General features: G+C 49.1%; 1 protein-coding gene across 1 annotated transcript in view; it reads right to left on the bottom strand.

Moving 5' to 3' along the window:
- LOC135559803 (voltage-dependent T-type calcium channel subunit alpha-1I-like) overlaps positions 1-20,000 on the bottom strand; it is a 171,064-nt gene that overhangs the window by 1,492 nt on the left and 149,572 nt on the right. The window contains exons 24-25 of the mRNA XM_065000682.1: positions 15,971-16,060; positions 11,236-11,428 (exon numbers count right to left, since the gene is read on the bottom strand). Coding sequence (XP_064856754.1) covers positions 11,236-11,428; positions 15,971-16,060 — 283 coding nt within the window. The remainder of the gene's footprint in view (positions 1-11,235; positions 11,429-15,970; positions 16,061-20,000) is intronic.

The following is a 20,000-nucleotide window of genomic DNA, read 5'->3' as shown; positions in this document are numbered from 1 at the left end:
AGGAAGAGGAGAGGGGAGGGGAGGGGAGAAGAGGAGAGGGGAGGAGAGGGAGGGCGAGGATAAAGAAGAAGAGAGGGGAGAAGTGGGGAGGAAGAGGAGAGGGGAGGGGAGGGGAGAGAGGAGGAGAGGGGAGATTGGAGAAGTGGGGAGGAAGAGGAGAGGGGAGGGGAGGGAGGGAGGGAGAGGGAGGGGAGGAGAGGGGGAGCGAGGGGAAAAGAAGAGAGGGAGGAGAGAGGAGATAGGTGGGGAGGAAGAGGAGGGGAGGGGAGGGGAGGAGAAGGGAGAGGGAGAGGTGTGGAGGAGGAAGTGGGAGGAAGAGGAGTGAGAGGGAGGGAGGGGAAGGGGAGGGAGGAGGGGAGGAGGGAAGAGGAGAGGGGAGAGAGAGGGTGGAGCGAGGATAAAGAAGAGAGGGGAGAGGAGAGGAGATAGGGTGGATAGAGGTAGGGAGAAGAGACCTAAAGGGATGAGGGAGGGGGTAGGAGACATGAGAGGAGAGGGAGAGGTGTGGAAGGGAAGAGAGGAGAGAGAGAGGAGTGAGAGGGAGAGGAGGAAAAAGAGTTTGAATATAGAGGATTGTAGAGGGGTAAGATTGAGACAGGGGAGGGACGAGAGGATGGGTGAAATCCTCCCCAGAAAGCAAGAGAAGGTGAGAGAGAAAGGATGGAAGTCAGGGAGCGAGTAGAGGGAGGGAAAGAAAGGATGAGCTATTCTACAGAGAAATGATAAATATCCTTTTCCTTAAACAGGAAGTAAAATAGACCTAAATGGACTAAAACTTTCAGTGATGAATGACCATCCTCATATAGTAATATTTCAGTTTGATATCATCATGTGATTACATCAAACCACCTGCAGAGATGGGCCAGTTAAACATTCTACTTTAATTCTCCAGCTCTCAGGATAGTTTGACCCCATCCTCCCCAACTTTCAGTTTGACCCAATCCTCCCCAACTTTCAGTTTGACCCCATCCTCCCCAATTTTTCAGTTTGACCCAATCCTCCCTAACTTTCAGTTTGACCTCCTCCCCAACTTTGGAGTTTGACCCAAATCCTCCCCAACTTTCAGTTTGACCCAATCCTCCCAATTTTCAGTTTGACCCATCCTCCCCAACCTTCAGTTTGACCCTCCTCCCAACTTTCAGTTTGACCCATCCTCCCCAACTTTCCTCCCCAACTTTCAGTTTGACCCAATCCTCCCCAACTTTCAGTTTGACCCATCCTCCCAACTTTCAGTTTGACCCAATCCCCCCAACTTTCAGTTTGACCCCATCCTCCCCAACTTTCAGTTTGACTCCCCAACTTTCAGTTTGACCCCATCCTCCCCAATTTTCAGTTTGACCCCATCCTCCCCAACTTTCAGTTTGACCCCATCCTCCCCAACATTCAGTTTGACCCCATCCTCCCCAACTTTCAGTTTGACCCCATTTCAGTTTGACCCCATCCTCCCCAACTCCCCATCCTCCCAACTTTCAGTTTGACCCATCCTCCCCAACTTTCAGTTTGACCCATCCTCCCCAACTTTCAGTTTGACCCATCCTCCCCCAACTTTCAGTTTGACCTAATCCTCCCCAACATTCAGTTTGACCCCATCCTCCCCAACTTTCAGTTTGACCCCATCCTCCCAACTTTCAGTTTGACCCCATCCTCCCCAACTTTCAGTTTGACTCCTCCCCAACTTTCAGTTTGACCCCATCCTCCCCAACTTTCAGTTTGACCCAATCCTCCCCCTCCCCAACTTTCAGTTTGACCCTCCCAATCCTCCCCAACTTTCAGTTTGACCCCATCCTCCCCAACTTTCAGTGTGACCCAATCCTCCCCACCCAATCCTTTTTCAGTTTGACCCCTCCCATCCTCCCCTCCCCTAACTTTCAGTTTGACCCCATCCTCCCCAACCCTCCCCAACTTCCTCCCCAACTTTCAGTTTGACCCCATCCTCCCCAACTTTCAGTTTGACCCCATCCTCCCCAACTTTCAGTTTGACCCATTGACTTTCAGTTTGACCATCCTCCCCAACTTTCAGTTTGACCCCATCCTCCCCAACTTTCAGTTTGACCCCATCCTCCCCAACTTTCAGTTTGACCTCATCCTCCCCAACTTTCAGTTTGACCCCATCCTCCCCAACTTTCAGTTTGACCCCATCCTCCCCAACTTTCAGTTTGACCTCATCCTCCCCAACTTTCAGTTTGACCCCATCCTCCCAACTTTCAGTTTGACCCCATCCTCCCCCAACTTTCAGTTTGACCCCATCCTCCCCAACTTTCAACTTTCAGTTTGACCCCATCCTCCCCAACTTTCAGTTTGACCCCATCCTCCCCAACTTTCAGTTTGACCCCATCCTCCCAACTTTCAGTTTGACTTCCTCCCCCAACTTTCAGTTTGACCCAATCCTCCCCAACTTTCAGTTTGACCCCATCCTCCCCAACTTTCAGTTTGACCCAATCCTCCCCAGTTTGACCCCATCCTCCCCAACTTTCAGTTTGACCCCATCCTCCCCAACTTTCAGTTTGACCCCATCCTCCCCAACTTTCAGTTTGACCCCATCCTCCCCAACTTTCAGTTTGACCCCATCCTCCCCAACTTTCAGTTTGACCCCATCCTCCCCAGTTTGACCCAATCCTCCCCAACTTTCAGTTTGACCCCATCCTCCCCAACTTTCAGTTTGACCCCATCCTTTCAGTTTGACCCAAACTTTCAGTTTGACCCCATCCTCCCCAACTTTCAGTTTGACCCCATCCTCCCCAACCTTTTTGAGTTTGACCCCATCCTCCCCAACTTTCAGTTTGACCCCATCCTCCCCAACTTTCAGTTTTTGACCCCTCCCCAACTTTCAGTTTGACCCATCCTCCCCAACTTTCAGTTTGACCCCATCCTCCCAACTCCTCCCAACTTTCAGTTTGACCCATCCTCCCAACTTTCAGTTTGACCCCATCCTCCCCAACTTTCAGTTTGACCCCATCCTCCCCAACTTTCAGTTTGACCCCATCCTCCCCAGTTTGACTCCTCCCCAACTTCAGTTTGACCCCATCCTCCCCAACTTTCAGTTTGACCCAATCCCCCAACTTTCAGTTTGACCCCATCCTCCCCAACTTTCAGTTTGACCCATCCTCCTCAACTTTCAGTTTGACCCCATCCTCCCCAACTTTCAGTTTGACCCATCCTCCCCAACTTTCAGTTTGACCCCATCCTCCCCAACTTTCAGTTTGACCCCATCCTCCCCAACTTTCAGTTTGACCCCATCCTCCCCAACTTTCAGTTTGACCCCAATCCTCCCCAACTTTCAGTTTGACCCAATCCTCCCCAACTTTCAGTTTGACCCAATCCTCCCCAACTTTCAGTTTGACCCATCCTCCATAACTTTCAGTTTGACCCAATCCTCCCCAACTTTGAGTTGACCCAATCCTCCCCAACTTTCAGTTTGACCCAATCCCCTCCCCAACTTTCAACCCCATTCTCCCCAATCCCCCATTTCAGTTTGACCCCATCCTCCCCAACTTTCAGTTTGACCCCATCCTCCCCAACTTTCAGTTTGACCCCATCCTCCCCAACTTTCAGTTTGACCCCATCCTCCCCAACTTTCAGTTTGACCCCATCCTCCCCAATTTCCTCCCCCCAACTTTCAGTTTGACCCCCCCAACTTTCATCCTCCCCAACTTTCAGTTTGACCCCTCCCCAACTTTCAGTTTGACCCCATTCCCCAACTTTCAGTTTGACCCCATCCTCCCCAACTTTCAGTTTGACCCCATCCTCCCCAACCTTCAGTTTGACCCCATCCTCCCCAACTTTCAGTTTGACCCCATCCTCCCCTTTCAACCCCATCCTCCCAACTCCTTTTCAGTTTGACCCCATCCTCCCCAACTTTCAGTTTGACCCCATCCTCCCCAACTTTCAGTTTGACCCCTCCCCAACTCCTCCCCTCCCAACTTTCAGTTTGACCCCATCCTCCCCAACTTTCAGTTTGACCCCATCCTCCCCAACTTTCAGTTTGACCCCATCCTCCCCAACTTTCAGTTTGACCCCCTCCCCAACTCCAGTTTGACCCCTAACTTTCAGTTTGACCCATCCTCCCCTAACTTTCAGTTTGACCCCATCCTCCCCAACTTTCAGTTTGACCCCATCCTCCCCAACTTTCAGTTTGACCCCCCCATCCTCCCCCCAACTTTCAGTTTGACCCCATCCTCCCAACTTTCAGTTTGACCCCATCCTCCCTAACTTTCAGTTTGACCCCATCCTCCCCAACTTTCAGTTTGACCCCATCCTCCCCCCAACTTTCAGTTTGACCCCATCCTCCCCAACTTTCAGTTTGACCCCATCCTCCCCAACATCCTCCCCAACTTTCAGTTTGACCCTCCCCAATCCTCCCTAACTTTCAGTTTGACCCCATCCTCCCCAACTTTCAGTTTGACCCCATCCTCCCCAACTTTCAGTTTGACCCCCAACTTCATCCTCCCCAACTTTCAGTTTGACCCCATCCTCCCCCTCCCCAACTTTCAGTTTGACCCCATCCTCCCCAACTTTCAGTTTGACCCTTTCCATCCTCCCCAACTTTCAGTTTGACCCCATCCTCCCCAACTTTCAGTTTGACCCCATCCTCCCCAACTTTCAGTTTGACCCCATCCTCCCCAACTTTCAGTTTGACCCCATCCTCCCCAACTTTCAGTTTGACCCCATCCTCCCATCCTCCCCAACTTTCAGTTTGACCCCATCCTCCCCAACTTTTTGACAGTCCCCAACTTGACCCCATCCTCCCCAACTTTCAGTTTGACCCCATCCTCCCCAAACTTTCAGTTTGACCCCATCCTCCAGTTTGACCCCATCCTCCCAACTTTCAGTTTGACCCCATCCTCCCCAACTTTCAACTCCTCCCCAACAGTTTGACCCCATCCTCCCTAACTTTCAGTTTGACCCCAACTCCACCCTAACTTTCAGTTTGACCCCATCCTCCCCCCAACTTTCAGTTTGACCCCATCCTCCCAACTTTCAGTTTGACCCCATCCTCCCCAACTTTCAGTTTGACCCCATCCTCCCCAACTTTCAGTTTGACCCCATCCTCCCAACTTTCAGTTTGACCCATCCTCCCCAACTTTCAGTTTGACTCCTCCCAACTTCAGTTTGACCCCATCCTCCCCAACTTTCAGTTTGACCCCATCCTCCCCAACTTTCAGTTTGACCCCATCCTCCCCAACTTTCAGTTTGACCCCATCCTCCCCAACTTTCAGTTTGACCCCTCCCCATCCTCCCCAACTTTCAGTTTGACCCCATCCTCCCCAACTTTCAGTTTGACCCTCATCCTCCCTCCCTAACTTTCAGTTTGACCCCATCCTCCCCAACTTTCAGTTTGACCCCATCCTCCCTCCCTAACTTTCAGTTTGACCCCATCCTCCCCAACTTTCAGTTTGACCCCATCCTCCCCAACTTTCAGTTTGACCCCATCCTCCCCAACTTTCAGTTTGACCCCATCCTCCCCAACTTTCAGTTTGACCCCATCCACCCCAACTTTCAGTTTGACCCCATCCTCCCCAACTTTCAGTTTGACCCCATCCTCCCTCCCCCAACTTTCAGTTTGACCCCATCCTCCCAACTTTCCTCCCCAACTTTCAGTTTGACCCCATCCTCCCTAACTTTCAGTTTGACCCCATCCTCCCCAACTTTCAGTTTGACCCCATCCTCCCCAACTTTCAGTTTGACCCCATCCTCCCCAACTTTCAGTTTGACCCCATCCTCCCCAACTTTCAGTTTGACCCCATCCTCCCTAACTTTCAGTTTGACCCCCTCCCCATCCTCCCCAACTTTCAGTTTGAATCTCCCCAACTTTCAGTTTGACCCCATCCACCCTAACTTTCAGTTTGACCCCATCCTCCCTAACTTTCAGTTTGACCCCATCCTCCCCAACTTTCAGTTTGACCCCATCCTCCCCAACTTTCAGTTTGACCCCATCCTCCCCAACTTTCAGTTTGACCCCATCCTCCCTAACTTTCAGTTTGACCCCATCCTCCCCAACTTTCAGTTTGACCCCATCCTCCCCCTCCCCAACTTTCAGTTTGACCCCATCCTCCCCAACTTTCAGTTTGACCCCATCCTCCTTTGACCCCATCCTCCCCAACTTTCAGTTTGACCCCATCCTCCCTAACTTTCAGTTTGACCCCATCCTCCCCATCCTCCTAACTTTCAGTTTGACCCCATCCCCCCAACTTTCAGTTTCAGTTTGACCCCATCCTCCCCACCCTAACTTTCAGTTTGACCCCATCCAGTTTGACCCCAACTTTCAGTTTGACCCCATCCTCCCCAACTTTCAGTTTGACCCCATCCTCCCAACTTTCAGTTTGACCCCATCCTCCCCAACTTTCAGTTTGACCCCATCCTCCCTAACTTTCAGTTTGACCCCATCCTCCCTAACTTTCAGTTTGACCCCATCCACCCTAACTTTCAGTTTGACCCCATCCACCCTAACTTTCAGTTTGACCCCATCTTCCCCAACTTTCAGTTTGTCCTCCCCAACCAGTTTGTGCAATCCTCCCATCCATCCTCCCTAACTTTCAGTTTGACCCCATCCTCCCTAACTTTCAGTTTGACCCCATCCACCCTAACTTTCAGTTTGACCCCATCCTCCCTAACTTTCAGTTTGACCCCATCCACCCTAACTTTCAGTTTGACCCCATCCTCCCCAACTTTCAGTTTGACCCCATCCACCCCAACTTTTAATCACACTTTCATATTCTTATTTTTCTACTTCTCATAATTGGTTCAATGAATCTCATGTTATTTGACCTGTTTCTACCTTTTTAACAATAACTATACACTCTAAAAATGTGTTGTTCAACAAGGGTTCTTCTCAGATCCTTGAAGTTCTTCAAAGAACCTTAGGGTTCTTGGCACTCAAAATGCCCCCCAAAAGGTTCTTCCAAGAACCCCATAGGAGGTGGGGTTCATCGAGGAACCTCTTTAGTTGGTGGGGGTTCTTGGAGGGTCTTATTTGCCCAACTGAAACACTTGGATTTGAATTTGAAAGGACAGAAGGAGCAGGGACTTAACTGACAAATGTAAAGATCTCAATGTAAGGTAAGGTTTGTCCATTGTATGATCTAAATGTACATTGTTTCATGATTATAACATCTATCTTTTCATATTTGTGCAAATATTTCATAACAGAAAATGGACACAATTCAATGGATATCAATCAACAAAAAGATAACAATATTTAGTCTATAAGAATATGTTGAAGAATAGCTGTGTTGGGTGCAGATGACTGAACTGCTCATTTCTGTGTCTGTAGATGGCTGAACTGCTCATTTCTGTGTCTGTAGATGACTGAACTGCTCATTTCTGTGTCTGTAGATGGCTGAACTGCTCATTTCTGTGTCTGTAGATGACTGAACTGCTCATTTCTGTGTCTGTAGATGACTGAACTGCTCATTTCTGTGTCTGTAGATGACTGAACTGCTCACTTCTGTGTCTGTAGATGACTGAACTGCTCATTTCTGTGTCTGTAGATGACTGAACTGCTCATTTCTGTGTCTGTAGATGGCTGAACACAAACCAAGGTATGAAAACTGTCGTGTGCATGTTTTGTTAATCCTCTGTATAATGACTATTTTTGGGATTCACAGACTTCTCCCTCCCAGAAACACTCCACTGTGAAATCATTCTATAGATACAGAGAACATCTAAATTAACATCAACATCATCCACTGTGAAATCATTCTATAGATACAGAGAACATCTATTAACCATCATCCACTGTGAACTCATTCTATAGATACAGAGAACATCTACACATTAACATCAACATCATCCACTGTGAACTCATTCTATAGATACAGAGAACATCTACACATTAACATCAACATCATCCACTGTGAACTCATTCTATAGATACAGAGAACATCTACACATTAACATCAACATTAACATCAACATCATCAACATCATCCACTGAAATCATTCTATAGATACAGAGAACATCAACACATTAACATCAACATCATCCACTGTGAAATCATTCTATAGATACAGAGAACATCTACACATTAACATCAACATCATCCACTGTGAAATCATTCTATAGATACAGAGAACATCTACACATTAACATCAACATCATCCACTGTGAAATCATTCTATAGATACAGAGAACATCTACACATTAACATCAACATCATCCACTGTGAAATCATTCTATAGATACAGAGAACATCTTCACATTAACATCAACATCATCCACTGTGAAATCATTCTATAGATACAGAGAACATCTACACATTAACATCAACATCATCCACTGTGAAATCATTCTATAGATACAGAGAACATCTACACATTAACATCAACATCATCCACTGTGAAATCATTCTATAGATACAGAGAACATCTACACATTAACATAAACATCATCCACTGTGAACTCATTCTATAGATACAGAGAACATCAACACATTAACATCAACATCATCCACTGTGAAATCATTCTATAGATACAGAGAACATCTACACATTAACATCAACATCATCCACTGTGAAATCATTCTATAGATACAGAGAACATCAACACATTAAACATCAACATCATTAACCAACTCATCCACTGTGAAATCATTCTATAGATACAGAGAACATCTACACATTAACATCAACATCATCCACTGTGAACTCATTCTATAGATACAGAGAACATCAACACATTAACATCAACATCATCCACTGTGAAATCATTCTATAGATACAGAGAACATCAACACATTAACATCAACAGGACAGAGGAAAACCCATTGGTCTTGGGGCTCTGCTGGGAGTTTTCCTCATATTTAGTGTTGTTATTGTTATGCATATTATTATTAGTAATAACAGGGGAGGGGGGGTAGATCAAAAATGAACCAGAAAAGGTTCTTCAAAAGGTTCTTTGAGGTTCCATTTAAAGGGTTCTTTGAAGAACTTGTAGGGGTTCCCCCACAGTTTCAATTTGAAGAACCGCCAAAGGATCCTCCAGGAACCTTTTCTTCTCAGAGTGTATGTTCACTTGATACAATGTCTATTCTCTTCTACTGAGCCTTATGTGTTATTGTGTCTTATTGTTGTGGCAGAAGGAACCTGGCAGTAAGAATTCAGTAGGAAGGTGTATACCATGTGTATCCTGTACATACACCAGCCATCAGACTGCCAAACACTTCATCATACTACTACCCAGACTATATGCATAGACCCCTTATTGTTGTGGCATTATAGAGAAGGAACCTGGCAGTAAGAATTCAGTAGGAAGGTGTATACCATGTGTATCCTGTACATACACCAGCCATCAGACTGCCAAACACTTCATCATACTACTACCCAGACTATATGCATAGACCCCTTATTGTTGTGGCATTATAGAGAAGGAACCTGGCAGTAAGAATTCAGTAGGAAAGTGTATACCATGTGTATCCTGTACATACACCAGCCATCAGACTGCCAAACACTTCATCATACTACTACCCAGACTATATGCATAGACCCCTTATTGTTGTTGTTGCACGGCCTCTATGCACACTCATTCATTGGACACTGTCACACTCATTCATTGGACACTGTCACACTCATTCATTGGACACTGTCACACTCATTCATTGGACACTGTCACACTCATTCATTGGACTCATTCATTGGACACTGTCACACTCATTCATTGGACTGTCACACTCATTCATTGGACACTGTCACACTCATTCATTGGACACTGTCACACTCATTCATTGGACACTGTCACACTCATTCATTGGACACTGTCACACTCATTCATTGGACACTGTCACACTCATTCATTGGACTATTTATTGGACACGTTCACACTCATTGGACACTTTAACTCTGCACTGTTGGGAAAGGCCTCTCCAGTCAGCATTTTACAGTAAAGTCTACTCCTGTTATACTCAGCACGTGACAAATAAAATGTGATTTGATAAAAATTGACACGACTTTACTTTTCCTCTATGTAACCCTATCTATCTTCACCCTCCATCCCTCCTCTCTCTCTTTCCTTCCCCATCCCTCCCTCCTCTCCACCTCCTCTCTCTTTCCCTTCCCCATCCCTCCCCCTCCACCCCTCCTCTCTCTTTCCTTCCCATCCTCCTCCTCTCTCTTTCCTTCCCCATCCCTCCCCCTCCATCCCTCCTCTCTCTTTTTCCTTCCCCATCCCTCCCCCTCCATCCCTCCTCCCTCCCCCTCCCCCTCCATCCCTCCTCTCCTCCCTCCATCCCTCCTCCCTCCTCCCTCCATCCCTCCCCCTCCATCCCTCCTCTCTCTCTTTCCTTCCCCATCCCTCCCTCCTCCACCCCTCCTCTCTCTCTTCCTTCCCCATCCCTCCCCCTCCATCCCTCCTCTCTTTTTCCTTCCTCCATCCATCCTCTCTCTCTTTCCTTCCCCATCCCTCCCCCCATCCCTCCTCTCTCTTTCCTTCCCCCTCCATCCCTCCTCTCTCTATTTCCTTCCCCATCCCTCCCCTCCATCCCTCCTCTCTCTCTTTCCTTCCCCATCCCTCCCCCTCCATCCCTCCTCTCTCTCTTTCCTTCCCCATCCCTCCCCCTCCATCCCTCCTCTCTCTCTTTCCTTCCCCATCCCTCCCCTCCATCCCTCCTCTCTCTTTTTCCTTCCCCCTCCATCCCTCCTCTCTCTCTTTCCTTCCCCATCCCTCCCCCTCCATCCCTCCCTCTCTCTTTTTCCTTCCCCCTCCATCCCTCCTCTCTCTCTTTCCTTCCCCATCCCTCCCCCATCCCTCCTCCCTCTTTCCTTCCCCATCCCTCCCCCTCCATCCCTCCTCTCTCTCTTTCCTTCCCCATCCCTCCCCCTCCATCCCTCCTCTCTCTTTTTCCTTCCCCCTCCACCCCTCCTCTCTCTTTCCTTCCCCATCCCTCCCCCTCCATCCCTCCTCTCTCTCTTCCTTCCCCATCCCTCCCCCTCCATCCCTCCTCTCTCTCTTTCCTTCCCCATCCCTCCTCCCTCTCTCTTCCTTCCCCATCCTCCCCCTCCATTCCTCCTCCCTCTCTTTCCTTCCCCATCCCTCCCCCTCCATCCCTCCTCTCTCTCTTTCCTTCCCCATCCCTCCCCCTCCATCCCTCCATTCCTTCCTTTCCTCCCACTCCCTCCATCTCCATTCCTCCTCCTTCCTTCCCCCTCTCTCTCACTCCCTCCATCTCCATTCCTCCCTCCTTCCTTCCCTCCATTCCTTCCTCTTTCTCTCCCTCCCTCCATCCCCATCCATCCCTCACTTACTCCTCCTCTTCTTCTCCATGCGTCTCTGTCGTTTCTCCTCCCTCCTTTTGGCCTCCTCCACTTCCTGGTTCTGTCTGCACTTGTGGAAGTTCTCCACCACCACGCCCACGAACATGTTTAGGACGAAGAAACTGACGATGAGGAGGAAGGAAATGAAGTACAGGAGCATCCACGGATTGTTGTTAATAGACGGCTGGAGGAGAGAGGGAGGGAGAGAGAGGGATGGAGAGAGAGGGAGGGAGAGAGAGGGAAGGAGAGAGAGAGGGAGGGAGAAAGAGGGAGAGGAGAGAGAGAGAGAGAGAGAGAGGGAGGAGAGAGAGAGGGAGGGAGAGAGAGAGGGAGGAGAGAGAGAGGAGGAGAAGAAATGGGAGGGAGAGAGAGAGGGGATGAGAGAGAGAGAGGGGAGAGAGGGAGGGAGGAGAGAGGGGAGGGAGAGAGAGGGGGAGGAGAGAGAGGGAGGAGAGAGAGGGAGGGAGAGAGGGAGTGAGGAAGATAGAGAGAGAGGGGGAGAGATAAAAGGGGGAGGGGAGAGATGGAGATAGAGAGGGGAGGGTAGAGAGGGAGGTGGGGGAGGGGGAGGATAGAGAGAGGGAGGGAGAGGGACATAGAGATGGAGGGGAGAGAGGGGAGAGAGAGGGGGAGGAAGGGAAGAGAGAGAGGAAGAGGGAGAGAGAGGGGGGAGGAGGAAAGAGATGTTAGTTAATTCAGCAAGGAGGACGATCAGCATCCATAGGCTGAAAGGGAGAAGAGGAAGGAGGGGGAGTGGGAGTGGGAGAGAGAGAGAGAGAGAGAGAGAGAGAGAGAGAGAGAGAAGATAAATGGGCATGGGGGAAAAGGGAGGAGAAGAGGTAAGGGGAGAGATTGAAAAGCAAAAATGGATATGAAAGAGAGGTCAAAGGGCAAGAGAAAAAGAAGAAGCAAGGAGGAAGACATGTTCTGGTTTTCAATAAGGGACAACAGGAGAGTCAAAGAAATCTGCTGACTCATCCAACACATTATTTTCAGCAGGAAAACTTGTTTGCAGCCACTTTTCCACTCAATTGTTTTACAGAGAATGTGTATATGTGTGAGTGTGTGAGTGTGTGTGTGAGTGTGGTGAGTGAGTGGTGGTGAGTGAGTGAATGTGGTGAGTGGTGGTGAGTGAGTGAGTGAGTGTGAGGTGAGGTGGTGGTGGTGGTGGTGGTGGTGAGTGATTGTGGTGAGTGAGTGAGTGTGAGTGGGTGAGTGAGTGTGTGTGTGTGTGTGTGTGTGTGGTGAGTGAGTGAGTGGTGAGTGGTGGTGAGTGGTGGTGGTGTGGTGAGTGTGGTGTGTGGTGTGATTGTGGTGAGTGTGTGTGTGTGTGTGTGTGTGTGTGTGTGTGTGTGTGCCCGTGTTGTGTGTGGAGTGTGCGTGAGTGATGTGTTTTAATGTGTGGTGTGGTGATGAGTGAGTGTGTGTGTGTGTGTGTGTGTGTGTGTGTGTGTGTGTGTGTGTGTGTGTGTGTGAGTGTGTATGTGTGCCCGTTTCTGTGTGGGGAGTGTGCGTATGTGTTTTAATGTGTACCTGTCTATTCCCACAGCGTCCAGTCCGTGGTTCATAACGTTGACCCAACTGTGTGTGTGTGCGCGTGTGTGTGTGAGCGTGTGTGTGTGCGCGTGTGTGTGTGTCTGTGTGTGTGTGTGTGTGTGTGTGTGTGTGTGTGTGTGTGTGTGTGTGTGTGTGCGCGTGTGTGTAGGGCTGTGGCGGTCATGCAATTTTGTCAGCCAGTTATTGTCAAGCAGAAGACTTTCGGTCTCACAGTAATTGACTGTTAATTAACATAAACATGTTTAGCTTGTTCAGGCCTCCACACATACTAGCCTCATACAAGTAAGATATTATGTGTAGCTAAAGGTAATTATCAAAATATCAAAAATGCCCTACTACTAGGCTGTTCAAAATCAAATACAAACACTATAATTGCAGGCTAACTGAATTAGTTTAATTTAGACTATACCAATTATGTACCAAAGATATCTTAAATGTTTTTGTAATATGCGGTAGGTTATGTATTGTTAAACGACACAATCATTATTTTAATTCAGTTTTATTCCTTCAGGCTTGGACTCATATCTACAGTTGAAGTCGGAAGTTTACATAGACTTAGGTTGGAGTCACTCCACAAATTTCTTGTTGACAATCTATAGTTTTGGCAAGTCGGTTAGAACATCAAGTGTGCATGACACAAGTAATTTTGCCAAACATTGTTTACAGACAGAAATGTTCACTTAAAATTCACTGTATCACAATTCCAGTGGGTCAGAAGTTTACCTACACTAAGTTGTCTGTGCCTTTAAACAGCTTGGAAAATTCCAGAAAATTATGTCATGACTTTAGAAGCTTCTGATAGGCTAACTGACATCATTTGAGTCAATTGGAGGTGTACCAGTGGATGTATTTCAAAACCTACCTTCAAACTCAGTGCCTCTTTGCTTGACATCATGGGAAAATCAAAAGAAATCAGCCAAGACCTCAGAAAATCAATTGTAGACCTCCACAAGTCTGGTTCATCCTTGGGAGCAATTCTCAAATGCATAAAGGTACCACGTTCATCTGTACAAACAATAGTACGCAAGTATAAACACCGTGGGACCATGCAGCCACCATACCGCTCAGGAAGGAGATACGTTCTGTCTCCTAGAGATGAACGTACTTTGTTGCGAAAAGTGCAATTCAATCCCAGAACAACAGCAAAGGACCTTGTGAAGATGCTGGAGGAAACAGGTATAATAGTATCTATATCCACAGAGTCCTAAATCGACATAACCTGAAAGGCCGCTCAGCAAGGAAGAAGCCACTGCTCCAAAACCGCCATAAAAAAAGCCAGATTACAGTTTGCAACTGCACATGGAGACAAAGATCGTACTTTTTGGAGAAATGTCCTCTGGTCTGATGAAACAAAAATAGAACTGTTTGGCCATAATGACCATCGTTGTGTTTCGAGGAAAAAGGGGGAGGCTTGCAAGCCGAAAAATACAATCCCGACCGTGAAGCAGGGGGGTGGCAGCATCATGTTGTGGGGGTGGCAGCATCATGTTGTGGGGTGATTTGCTGCAGGAGGGACTGGTGAACAAAATAGTCGCTAATGGGTCTTCCAAATGGACAACGACCCCAAGCAGACTAACAAAGTCGTGGCAAAATGGCTTAAGGACAACAAAGTCAAGGTATTGGAGTGGCCATCACAAAGCCCTGACCTCAAGCCTATAGAACATTTGTGGGCAGAACTGAAGCGTGTGCGAGCAAGGAGGCCTAGAAACCTGACTCGGTTACACCAGCTCGGCCAGGAGGAATGGGCCAAAATTCACCCAATTTATTGTGGGAAGGTTGTGGAAGGCTACCCGAAACATTTGACCCAAGTGAAACAATTTAAAGGCAATGCTACCAAAAACTAATATAGTGCATGTAAACTTCTGACCCACTGGGAATTTGATGAAATATATAAATGCTGAAATAAATCATTCTCTCTACTATTATTCTGACATTTCACATTCTTAAAATAGTGGTGATCCTAACTGACCTAAGACAGGACATTTTTACTTGGATTAAATGTCAGGAAATGTGAGTACCAGGCCCTTAGGACCTGATGGTAGTTAGATGGACAACAGAGTCCTGAGTACCAGTCCGTTAGGACCTGATGGTGGTTAGAGGGACAACAGAGCCCTGAGTACCTGAGTACCAGGCCGTTAGGACCTGATGGTGGTTAGAGAGACAACAGAGCCCTGAGTACCAGGCCGTTAGGACCTGATGGTGGTCAGAGGGACAACAGAGCCCTGAGTACCAGGCCGTTAGGACCTGATGGTGGTTAGAGGGACAACAGAGACCTGAGTACCAGGTCGTTAGGACCTGATGGTGGATAGAGGGACAACAGAGCCCTGAGTACCAGGCCGTTAGGACCTGATGGTGGTTAGAGGGACAACAGAGCCCTGAGTACCAGGCCGTTAGGACCTGATGGTGGTTAGAGGGACAACAGAGCCCTGAGTACCAGGCCGTTAGGACCTGATGGTGGTTAGAGGGACAACAGAGCCCTGAGTACCAGGCCCTTAGTTAGGACCTGATGGTAGGATAGAGGGACAACAGAGCCCTGAGTACCAGGCCGTTAGGACCTGATGGTGGTTAGAGGGACAACAGAGCCCTGAGTACCAGGCCGTTAGGACCTGATGGTGGTTAGAGGGACAACAGAGCCCTGAGTACCAGGCCCTTAGGACCTGATGGTAGTTAGATGGACAACAGAGTCCTGAGTACCATTCCGTTAGGACCTGATGGTGGTTAGAGGGACAACAGAGCCCTGAGTACCAGGCCGTTAGGACCTGATGGTGGTCAGAGGGACAACAGAGCCCTGAGTACCAGGCCGTTAGGACCTGATGGTGGTCAGAGGGACAACAGAGCCCTGAGTACCAGGCCCTTAGGACCTGATGGTAGTTATAGATGGACAACAGAGTCCTGAGTACCAGGCCCTTAGGACCTGATGGTAGTTAGATGGACAACAGAGTCCTGAGTACCAGTCCGTTAGGACCTGATGGTGGTTAGAGGGACAACAGAGCCCTGAGTACCAGGCCGTTAGGACCTGATGCTCGTTAGTGAGCTGTGTACTACCAACGCATATCCAGAGTGCATAAGAGGAGATTACCATGTAGAATTTGACTGCGGTCATGACTCATGACTACCGGTGTGGCGGTAATATGGTCACTGCAACAGCCCTGTGTGTGTTCTACAGTACCTGTTGGTCTATGCCCACAGCATCCAGACCATGGTACATGATGTTGACCCAGCCGTCTTTAGATGCCAGCACAAACAGAGACATCAGAGCCTGCAGGAGACAGAAACACATTATGTTTATTTACCAGACAGACAGTTAGTCGGTGATTTATGAACCCAACACCTCTAGAGACTCAGTGTCTCATGATGAGGAATCTCTCTCTCTCTCTCACACACTTTTAAAAATATGTTTCTTTAACATTCCACAAACACTATTCAATGTACACTTCACAAGCCTTCCCCTCCTACCTGTCTAACTTTCTCTCTGTCCATATCCATTCACACACACCACCCTGCCCCTCCTACCTGTCTACCTCTCTCTCTGTGTCCATATCCATTCACACACCACCCTGCCCCTCCTACCTGTCTAACTCTCTCTCTGTCCATATCCATTCACACACACCACCCTGCCCCCCCTCCTACCTGTCTAACTCTCTCAAGGGCTGTCCATATCCATTCACACACACCACCCTGCCCCCTCCTACCTGTCTAACTCTCTCTCTGTCCATATCCATTCACACACACCACCCTCCCCTCCTACCTGTCAAACTCTGTCTCTCTGTCCATATCCATTCACACACACCACCCTGCCCCTCCTACCTGTCTAACTAACTCTCTCTCTCTGTCCATATCCATTCACACACACCACCCTGCCCCTCCTACCTGTCTAACCCCTCTGTGTCCATCCATTCACACAACCACCCTGCCCCTCCTACCTGTCTAACTCTAACTGTTCCTCTCTGTCCATATCCATTCACACACACCACCCTGCCCTCCTACCTGTCTAACTCTCTCTCTCTCTGTCCATATCCATTCACACACACCACCCTGCCCCTCCTACCTGTCTAACTCTCTCTCTCTCTGTCCATATCCATTCACACACACCACCCTGCCCCTCCTACCTGTCTAACTCTCTCTCTGTCCATATCCATTCACACACACCACCCTGCCCCCTCCTACCTGTCTAACTCTCTCTCTCTCTGTCCATATCCATTCACACACACCACCCTGCCCCTCCTACCTGTCTAACTCTCTCTCTCTGTCCATATCCATTCACACACACCACCCTGCCCCTCCTACCTGTCTAACTCTCTCTCTCTGTCCATATCCATTCACACACACCACCCTGCCCCTCCTACCTGTCTAACTCTCTCTCTGTCCATATCCATTCACACACACCACCCTGCCCCCTCCTACCTGTCTACCTCTCTCTCTGTCCATATCCATTCACACACACCACCCTGCCCCTCCTACCTGTCTAACTCTCTCTCTGTCCATATCCATTCACACACACCACCCTGCCCCTCCTACCTGTCTAACTCTCTCTCTCTGTCCATATCCATTCACACACACACCCTGCCCCTCCTACCTGTCTAACTCTCTCTCTGTCCATATCCATTCACACACACCACCCTGCCCCTCCTACCTGTCTAACTCTCTCTGTCCATATCCATTCACACACACCACCCTGCCCCTCCTACCTGTCTAACTCTCTCTCTCTGTCCATATCCATTCACACACACCACCCTGCCCCTCCTACCTGTCTAACTCTCTCTCTCTCTGTCCATATCCATTCACACACACCACCCTGCCCCTCCTACCTGTCTAACTCTCTCTCTGTCCATATCCATTCACACACACCACCCTGCCCCTCCTATCTGTCTAACTCTCTCTCTCTCTGTCCATATCCATTCACACACACCACCCTGCCCCTCCTACCTGTCTATATCCTCTCTCTCTGTCCATATCCATTCATACACACCACCCTGCCCCTCCTACCTGTCTAACTCTCTCTCTGTCCATATCCATTCACACACACCACCCTGCCCCTCCTACCTGTCTACCTCTCTCTCTGTCCATATCCATTCACACACACCACCCTGCCCCTCCTACCTGTCTACCTCTCTCTCTGTCCATATCCATTCACACACACCACCCTGCCCCTCCTACCTGTCTACCTCTCTCTCTCTCTGTCCATATCCATTCACACACACCACCCTGCCCCTCCTACCTGTCTACCTCTCTGTCCATATCCATTCACACACACCACCCTGCCCCCTCCTACCTGTCTAACTCTCTCTCTGTCCATATCCATTCACACACACCACCCTGCCCCTCCTACCTGTCTAACTCTCTCTCTCTGTCCATATCCATTCACACACACCACCCTGCCCCTCCTACCTGTCTACCTCTCTCTCTGTCCATATCCATTCACACACACCACCCTGCCCCCTCCTACCTGTCTAACTCTCTCTCTCTGTCCATATCCATTCACACACACCACCCTGCCCCTCCTACCTGTCTAACTCTCTCTCTGTCCATATCCATTCACACACACCACCCTGCCCCTCCTACCTGTCTACTCTCTCTCTGTCCATATCCATTCACACACACCACCCTGCCCCTCCTACCTGTCTAACTCTCTCTCTGTCCATATCCATTCACACACACCACCCTGCCCCTCCTACCTGTCTACCTCTCTCTCTGTCCATATCCATTCACACACACCACCCTGCCCCTCCTACCTGTCTACCTCTCTCTCTGTCCATATCCATTCACACACACCACCCTGCCCCTCCTACCTGTCTCTCTCTCTCTCTGTCCATATCCATTCACACACACCACCCTGCCCCCTCCTACCTGTCTACCTCTCTCTCTGTCCATATCCATTCACACACACCACCATGCCCCCTCCTACCTGTCTAACTCTCTCTCTGTCCATATCCATTCACACACACCACCCTGCCCCTCCTATCTGTCTAACTCTCTCTCTCTGTCCATATCCATTCACACACACCACCCTGCCCCCTCCTACCTGTCTAACTCTCTCTCTCTGTCCATATCCATTCACACACACCACCCTGCCCCTCCTACCTGTCTACCTCTCTCTCTGTCCATATCCATTCACACACACCACCCTGCCCCTCCTACCTGTCTACCTCTCTCTCTGTCCATATCCATTCACACACACCACCCTGCCCCTCCTACCTGTCTAACTCTCTCTCTCTGTCCATATCCATTCACACACACCACCCTGCCCCTCCTACCTGTCTAACTCTCTCTGTCCATATCCATTCACACACACCCACCCTGCCCCCTCCTACCTGTCTAACTCTCTCTCTCTGTCCATATCCATTCACACACACCACCCTGCCCCTCCTACCTGTCTAACTCTCTCTCTGTCCATATCCATTCACACACACCACCCTGCCCCCTCATACCTGTCTAACTCTCTCTCTCTGTCCATATCCATTCACACACACCACCCTGCCCCTCCTACCTGTCTAACTCTCTCTCTCTGTCCATATCCATTCACACACACCACCCTGCCCCTCCTACCTGTCTAACTCTCTCTCTCTCTGTCCATATCCATTCACACACACCACCATGCCCCTCCTACCTGTCTAACTCTCTCTCTCTCTGTCCATATCCATTCACACACACCACCATGCCCCCTCCTACCTGTCTAACTCTCTCTCTGTCCATATCCATTCACACACACCACCATGCCCCTCCTACCTGTCTAACTCTCTCTCTCTGTCCATATCCATTCACACACACCACCCTGCCCCTCCTACCTGTCTAACTCTCTCTCTCTCTGTCCATATCCATTCACACACACCACCCTGCCCCTCCTACCTGTCTAACTCTCTCTCTGTCCATATCCATTCACACACACCACCCTGCCCCCTCCTACCTGTCTAACTCTCTCTCTCTGTCCATATCCATTCACACACACCACCCTGCCCCTCCTACCTGTCTACCTCTCTCTCTGTCCATATCCATTCACACACACCACCCCTGCCCCTCCTACCTGTCTACCTCTCTCTCTGTCCATATCCATTCACACACACCACCCTGCCCCCTCCTACCTGTCTAACTCTCTCTCTGTCCATATCCATTCACACACACCACCCTGCCCTCCTACCTGTCTAACTCTCTCTGTCCATATCCATTCACACACACCTCCCTGCCCCTCCTACCTGTCTAAC

Source organism: Oncorhynchus nerka, linkage group LG15 (assembly GCF_034236695.1).
Source record: "Oncorhynchus nerka isolate Pitt River linkage group LG15, Oner_Uvic_2.0, whole genome shotgun sequence".
In the NCBI taxonomy this organism is placed as follows: Eukaryota; Metazoa; Chordata; class Actinopteri; order Salmoniformes; family Salmonidae; genus Oncorhynchus; species Oncorhynchus nerka.
The sequence above is the reverse complement of the archived record's forward strand: the minus strand, read 5'-3'. Positions and strand labels throughout refer to the sequence as shown.